This window comes from Apodemus sylvaticus, chromosome 23, assembly GCF_947179515.1.
Source record: "Apodemus sylvaticus chromosome 23, mApoSyl1.1, whole genome shotgun sequence".
Lineage (NCBI taxonomy): Eukaryota > Metazoa > Chordata > Mammalia > Rodentia > Muridae > Apodemus > Apodemus sylvaticus.
Window position 1 is genome coordinate 19,963,542 of NC_067494.1, and position 8,143 is coordinate 19,971,684.

Below are 8,143 nucleotides of genomic sequence, written 5' to 3' on the forward strand. Positions count from 1 at the left end.
TATTCTTCTATGCACTGATTGTTTTTTGCTTGTTTATTTTTGTGTGTTTGTGTGTTGTGTTGTATTGTAAAGACAATACAATACAACACAATTGTTTGGAGATCTTGTTTTGCCTTGTTTTACGATACAGAGTCTTTTTATGTAGCCCTAACTAGACTGCAATTTGTTATGTAGCCCAGGCTGGCATCAAACTTGTTACAATCCTCCTGCCTCTGCCTCTCAGGTGCTGGGATTACAAATGTGTACCAGAGATTAAAGATGTGCAGCAGGAATTACAGGTGTGCACCAGGACACCCAGGTACATTTTTCATTTGTGTTTTATAAGTTTTGTACACCGGTATGAGTCCCACTGAACAAAAAGTAAAACTACTCATACTGCACAAGATAACTATCTCTATTACAAAATTAAATGCCGTAAACACTTCAACAAACAATTTCAAATATACTGTCAATTTAAACATCTAATCAAATATACTAAGAGAATAATTCATTAATCTTCAAAACCAAAAGGCAGAAGTTAGTATCTGTTCTTCTTTTACATTAAGGTATCAAATTTACATCTCAGCTGTAACCATCTCTTTGTAAGAGAAGTAAATTAACATTGATAAGATACTATGAGAATTTTATCTTGCTGGTAGATTTTAAAATATTACAATTAATAGAACTGCAAATCTAAAGTGTCAAGGCACATGCCAAGAATATATGTAAGTATGTGAATTTTAATAGACTTATCAATTTACATGATTAATCATCAGTAGTATTTAAATCAACTTAAACGTTCCCATCAAACTGAAACGATATTTTCCATGTATGTCCTTTCCATAGGAGAGAAAGTCGGTTGAGGTATTGGCCATCAAGCAGATGTCACCAGAAAGAAAAGGAAGGATAAAAAAAATAAAAATCCCGTGTGCTCACAAAATGAAATCCTGTAAACAACTCCCCTCCCCCCCCCCCCCCCGCGAAGTTCCTATCCCATTTGCCAGTTAGTGGTCTTTAATTTCATTCTATTTTTAAGATTTTTAAGTCTTAACCAGTCTTGCTGCTTCCACATCATTTAAAATCAAACTTCTAGTTGTAGCGGTGTATTAACACATTCATATGTTCACTTCAGCAGTGCTCCATCATTTTACCCTATTCAGAGAGCTCACTCTCCAATCCCATACTCAACATTTCACAGGGAAGTTTCTTCTGCATCACACAGTTTTGCTCTTTCAATATCTGCTATTTCCACAATACAAAAAAAAATCAGATTTTTAATAAATGGAAAGACTGAGCAAACCAGGACTTGATTTAAAATACAAAGAAACTCAGAAAATCAACCAGCTGTAGTCAGTGTCCAGGAGCATCCTCGCGGATACTGGAAGGTTTGCTGTGATTGCATTTCAGTACAGGCTCGGGTTTTCATATTCCGTCAGTTTGGATACGTTGTTGCAAGAAGAGGTCACTCCTCCTCGACTATGATTTACGATGATGGTTTTAATTTTTAAAACGTCTCAATTAATTGGTTTTTGTATTCCGTATAACCCATCACCCCATCCCCCTCGCGCTACTATAAAGAAGTTACTGCTTCACTTTGCTAAAGAAAACACGCACCAAGAAGTCCTTTCATGCTTACAGTTAATTTTTAGGCTATTCCCGGTTGATGGAGAGGGCCACGTTTGAAAATATTTAGTGTTTTCTCCTCTCCACCACCTCCTGACATACACCCCATTTTATTTTGGAAAGGCCGTTTGCCTTTCGATCTCAGCCAAAGTTTCTGGCGGTCAAGTTTGCAGTTTGGTAAGAAGTAGCCCCTGGACGCGGCTGATTGACCTGCCTCTCATAGCTGCCTGTCGGCAGGTCAGCAGTGGCTGCAGGACTCTGGCAGGGTGTGAGGGCGAGAGGGAGGGGTGGGGGTTGAGGGTTTGCCGCTCAGGCAAAAATCTCAGCGGCCTCGGCAGACAGATGCGGAGAGGAACTCAGTTGCTGGAGCTGCCGAGCAGTGGGCATCAGGCACCAGGTGGCACGCACTGGGTATCTGGTAAGAAACAGTCCTTGGCAATCCTGGGGACGGGGAGGCGCTGATAGGGTTGAGCATCCCCTAGAACTTGTGGTCCCTGGGAACTCAGAGCTACCCAGCCTTAGGCTGCAGAGCTGAGTCTGTGCACACTAGATGCCCAGACACCTCTGAGCAACTCTCAACTGACAGCCCCCAGTCCAACGCACTGTTTCAGAAGTAGGTAAGCCCGGAACTCCCATATGGACTACAGAGTCCATTTGCCTGCATCCCTAAGTCTAGCGATGCACCTGTTGCGGAGACAGACCCGGGTCAAGAAGCCTCAGACCTTTGCTGCCGCTAGGGCGAGACCAGTGTCGTCCTAAAAGCCCACCACGACTAGGTCGCCGCAGTTGCAACTGCAACTGCAGCCGCCGCCACCGCCGCAGCCGCTGCCGCGCTAACTTGTTCTTCTCATCCATCCTAGACCTCTGAATCCGCCCACTGCCAGGGCCAAGGTCACCGTGCTGGTCACCAGGCCCCTCTGGCTGAGGTCCCTTCGGATACAGCAGCCTTAGCCCAAAAGAGTCCCCCTTACTGTCGCCTTTAGGCACAGGGAGTGAGCTATGGGTGGCAGGCAACCCTGAAATTCGCGGGTTCCGAGTATCTGAACTGACTCCGTCCGCGTTTGGAGGACTTTTGAGCAGGGCCTGAGAGACAGATGTCTGTGAACTCGCAAGATCTAAAACAATCCAGCGAGACCAGTCACAAGTAGGGTCTCCACTCCTTGGACCTCAGAGAGTATTGGTCCATTTTATGGCGAAGGAAGTGGTGGCATTTTTAGTCCGGGATCCTTTCCTAGACGATAACCCTTGAGAAAGAAGAAAAAGGGGGGGGGGGGACTAGACACCAGGAGACCCTGGGATTCCTAAAAGCTTTTACCAAAGTGTTTATCTGGGTGGAACCCTGGACCGGCACTCAGACACTGCCCTGGGAAATGCAAAACCACATAGGGACAGGAAGCCAAGGCGCGTGAGGCATTGCTTCTGGCATCTACTTCCAAGCAGAACACTTGATACCCCTACTCCCACTGCGGCTCAGGCACCTCCAGGTTACTGGAGCTAAATATCCTGGATCATTCTATGGTCTGTTTGCTCGGGCAAGGTCCATAGGCACTTTCTAGCCCGGTGCCCTTCTCTTCGACTCTCATTTTGGTTGGGATTCCCAGAATCAGGAATCCTGGTCTTTCTTAGTCCAGAAAACGGGTTATTGGTTCCTCCCCTATTTTATTCCCTGACCTTCTTGACTAACATGAAGATACTTTGAGCTTTATTTTGTACTGTCTACTACGATGATTGGAACTTTTAAAAAGCTCATGCGCCTTACATCTGCATGCTGCATGTCTATGTTCTACCCCTCCATTCGAACTCCTTTTAAATTTAAGTAGACTTTGCTACTTCGAAATGGAAACCACTTTAAACCTGAGAACAGGACAGGAAGACTCAAAGTTAGGAAGGTGGTTCCTGAGATAGCAAGGGCAGGCCAGAGGCACTCAGGCTTGGAAATCACTGTTCTTCGGGCCGCCCCTCCCCCTCCTCGGTCCCTTGATAGTCATCTGAGCCTCAAAAGATTTTCATCCCGACTTTTTGCTCCACTTCCCCTGGTTTGTGGCTTGGCTACCACTTGGAAGCCCCGTGGTTGGGCAACCACTTTGCTGATAAACCGCACTTAAAATGCCAGTTTCTTAACCAAAATGACACAGTCTGAAGGCTTAGGAGAGTTTCCTTTCGCTCTGATTGCTTTGGGATATTAATCTTTCCACCCTATGAGAAAGCTCTTTTTAAGGAACTTTCCTTCCCCGGTAGTGTGAGCAATAGAAGACTCTCTGGAGTCCGGTCTCCCAGGGCTTTAGAGCCCTGTCCTTGATGAGGGACTATTGACCATATTATCCTTTTTAAAATTGGTCAGTTTGAGAAAGCATTCGCTACAAGTCTCTGTAGCCTGCTGGTAGAGGACTAGAGAGTTTCACCGATAACTGTGTGTCAGTGACTTCTCGGGGAGTCCAAACTCCCCGTGGGGAGTGTGGTGCCTTGTGGGGGTGCTCTCTGATGACTGTCTTATTTGCGTTTGTCGGAAGTGAAGCGTCCTTTTTCTGGTTTTCCCAGTGATTGTAAGGCAAGCCATGTCTGCCTGAGGTTACAGTACAAAGTCTCTTGCCTTCTATAGAGACACTGCCTTAACTTAGCCTTTGTTCCTGCAATTTTCAAGCAGGGAAGAAATGGGGTATCCAGCTGCTTCTAGAGGCCATCCTTGCCCAAGACTTCTTTTTAGGGATTTCTGTGTTCCTGCCTCTCAGGCTACAGAGCAATTTTTGGTTGACAAAAACATCGAAGAGGAATGGGGGGGAGGGAGGATATATTCGCCCATTTATGCGCTCGCTTCTATCAAACACAGCAAACTCCAGCTTTATACCAAGCCTGCACACATGGGTATTTCCAGGTCCTGTGGACACACACACACACACACACACACACACACACACACACACGGTTGCTTTTTATTTTACCCTGAACTCCTGCTCCTCTCAGCTGCCTCTCCAGGTGGTCTGGTGCTAAGCTCCGGATGTTCTCAGCTTTTGCCCTGATGCCAAAGACTGCCTTCACAGCCCCCACCCCACCCCCAACACACACCGTGGAACCTGAGGCAAAGAAGGCTGGCTACCCCACCCTGGAAGCTCAAATCCCAAAGATCTGTATTGAGCTCTTAAGAATCGTTCCGATCCCCAACTCTCTCATTTTTCTACATTCTTTTTTTTTTCCTTAAGTTTCTTCCTAAATTGATTTTCATACAACATTGGGGGTTTTGTTTCTCCTCCCTTAGTTCTATAGCTAAGAAGTTTAAAAAAATGAACAAAACCAAAATGGTTTCAATTAACTATATTTTTAACTCAAAAAAGAAATAAAAGAGACTTCTCCCCCAAGATAGTGTCAAAGGCAAAAATGCATTGCCGAACGGGCATTTGTTTTTTGAAATTACCGGAAAGGGCAAATAAACAAAATTAACTGAATTTACAGGCACACACCAAAGCGCACAGCAAGAAACAACTAATCCAGTGAATAAAAACTTCAGTCAGCAAAGTCTCCAGTTGCAGATCTCCCTGGTTGGACCTGCCCTGTTTTTGGTTCTGGTATCTCTCATGTCTTTCTACTGAGACCTGGTTTTGCCCTCATTATCTGTAAACTAGAGAACAACCCGAATCTTCTCTTCAGGTCCAAAGAAGTGTAGGCCGATCTTCCATGCAACTTGTGTTCCTTCCCTTCATTTGAAGTGTAAGATTTGGTTCAAGAAAATAGAATAAGGGGAGTAGCATTAAAAAAAAAGTTTTTAAAGAACAAAACAACAACAAAAAAACAAGAAATTCAGAGCGGCCGGCCGCGGTGTGTCAATCAAAGGGTTTTGTGCCTGGGGGCTCCTTGCGGTTCCAAGCAGGGGTGTCCCAGGGCGGCCCCACAATGAATATGAATAGGAATCCTTGCTAACTGGGACAGCAAAGCGCACCGCCCTGAATGATGGCACGTCATCTTAACCAGCCCAGGATAGATAGGAGGGCTCCTTTTGTCTCTTTTCTCCTCTGCAGCGCTATAAAAGCCCCTCTTTTACTGCAAGAGGTTAGTTCAGGCACACACCAAAGCGCACAGCAAGAAACAACTAATCCAGAGATAGCGAGGGGAGCCTGGAGGGAGAGAGGCGGGGCAAGGCAGTGCCTTGACTTTTCTCCCGTTTTACAACTGGGAAGTGGGTTCCTGGACCTTGCAAAAAAAATTTTTTTTGTAAATTCAAGATTCTCTTTAATTTCCCGCCTAAAGCCTCCTCAACCATAAGGCAGCATCTCCTTTAATAAAATGAATTCTGATTCGAGCTCTGTCTCCAGCAGAGCGTCATCTCCGGACATGGATGAGCTGTACCTAAGAGACCACCACCACCGCCACCACCACCACCACCACCAGGAGAGCCGTCTTAACTCGGTCTCATCCACACAGGGCGATATGGTACAGAAGATGCCTGGGGAAAGCCTCTCGCGGGCAGGCGCCAAGGCTGCAGGGGAGAGCAGTAAGTACAAAATCAAGAAGCAGCTGTCGGAGCAGGATCTTCAGCAGTTGCGGCTGAAGATCAACGGACGCGAACGCAAGAGGATGCACGACCTGAACCTCGCCATGGATGGTCTGCGCGAGGTCATGCCCTATGCGCACGGGCCCTCGGTGCGCAAGCTCTCCAAGATCGCCACTCTGCTTCTAGCCAGAAACTACATCCTCATGCTCACCAGCTCCCTGGAGGAGATGAAGAGGTTGGTTGGCGAGATCTACGGGGGGCACCACTCGGCCTTCCACTGTGGGACTGTGGGGCATTCGGCAGGCCACCCGGCACACGCGGCCAACGCCGTGCACCCGGTGCACCCTATCCTGGGCGGCGCGCTCTCCTCCGGCAATGCCTCGTCCCCTCTCTCCGCCGCCTCCCTGCCGACCATTGGCACCATCCGACCACCCCACTCACTGCTCAAGGCGCCCTCTACGCCGCCCGCGCTACAGCTGGGCAGCGGCTTCCAGCACTGGGCGGGGCTGCCCTGTCCCTGCACCATCTGCCAGATGCCACCACCGCCGCACCTGTCCGCTCTCTCCACCGCCAACATGGCCCGACTTTCGGCCGAATCCAAGGACTTGCTCAAGTGAGCCACGGGCTGGCCCGGCCGGGAGGAGGAAGGGAGAGCTGAGGCAGGGGTCGCAGTGCCGGGCCAGGAGGGAAGGGGGAGACTGCTCGGCCTGCGGGAGGGTGGGCGCGCGGCCCCAGGCCTCGCCAGCGGCCAAGAGATCCAGATTCTACTTGACCCACCCCAGCGGGGCATGCCAAAACCAAACTGGAAACCTAGGTGTTAGCCAAGGGGACTGGAGCCCGAAGTCCTGTTTTGCATGCATGCTTCTTTTCCTCATGCAGAGCCAGTATTTCTCACTGCCATTTGCTTTCGTCAAAGCTGCATTTGTCGTTTAATCGGCGGAGTTAAAAACTTGCAAAGGAACTTTGGAGTTGGCCTTTTTCTGGCTGTGTTCTTATCTTGGATGAAAGACGGCCATTCCTTTAGTGCAAAGCAAATGTAAATATTATTTCATCGAGCTAGATGCAGTTATGATTGTCTCTGCCCTTATAGATTTTTCTAGAGACAATGGAGAGAGAGAGAGAGAGAGAGAGAGAGAGAGAGAGAGAGAGAGAGAGAGAGAGAGAGAGTTTCAGAATCCAAGTTTTGAATCTCAGCCCAGGGCATGAACCTCGTATGTGGGTTTTCCTTTCCACGCAATATAGGTCAAAAGAATGCATGCGCGCTTCGAAATGAATCTTGTCTAAACATGTTGTGCTGGCTATAGTGCCATTTTCCTTGTAACAAGGATTTATTAGTGAATTCTCCAAAGTACTCCATATATTTGTCTGTGGTTGTATAAAAAAAAACAAAGCGAAAAGGGGACCAGAGTGCAAAGATTCACTCAATGAACACGTGATTCTTTCTCCAAGCCCATGTCTGCCCCTGGCCCTCAAATCTCATTCCAACTTTAGAGCTGTTCCAAGGGGCCCCTCTACAAGACTGGGACTCCCTAGAAGCTCATCCTACCCCCTTGCCAATTGTTCTGCATGCGGGGTTGGCTCTGTCTGTTACCCCTCAGCTTTGAAAACGTACTGTGTTTTGGGGGAGGGGGGCTGCCACTTTTATTTTTCCTGAACATTTGCTTGAATATTTTGTTAGGGCCTCAAAAACAATACCTGTCTTTATTTTTTATATATTCTTGATAAGTATGATATATTTATTAATAACCAGTGTTTCTGGATGAGATTTCAAATAAAAAAGAACGTTTAAATCCGGTATTTGCCTTTGCTTAAATTTTTAATCAATCGTGGTTGTGGGATAAGAAACACGTGGAGCAAGTAAACTGTCTAGGTATGGGTGAGGAATTTTGATGGAAGGTTTTTCTCTGGTCATTTGTAAGTAAAGAGAAAAGATAAAAATTGTGATAATCATTGAACCTAAATGTTCTTCGAATGGAGCATTGTTCTGTATGCGGACTCCTTTTCTGTTTGAGATCCTTATTTCTTGGCAGCAGTTAGATCCTCACAGACTCAAGAATT

At 47.0% G+C, this 8,143-nt stretch overlaps 1 protein-coding gene across 1 annotated transcript; it reads left to right on the forward strand.

Moving 5' to 3' along the window:
* Window positions 1–5,877: 5,877 nt before the first annotated feature.
* On the forward strand, window positions 5,878–6,702 carry Olig3 (oligodendrocyte transcription factor 3). The gene has a single exon (XM_052169975.1). The coding sequence runs from the start codon at window positions 5,878–5,880 to the stop codon at window positions 6,700–6,702; it is 825 nt and encodes a 274-aa protein (XP_052025935.1).
* Window positions 6,703–8,143: the final 1,441 nt, after the last annotated feature.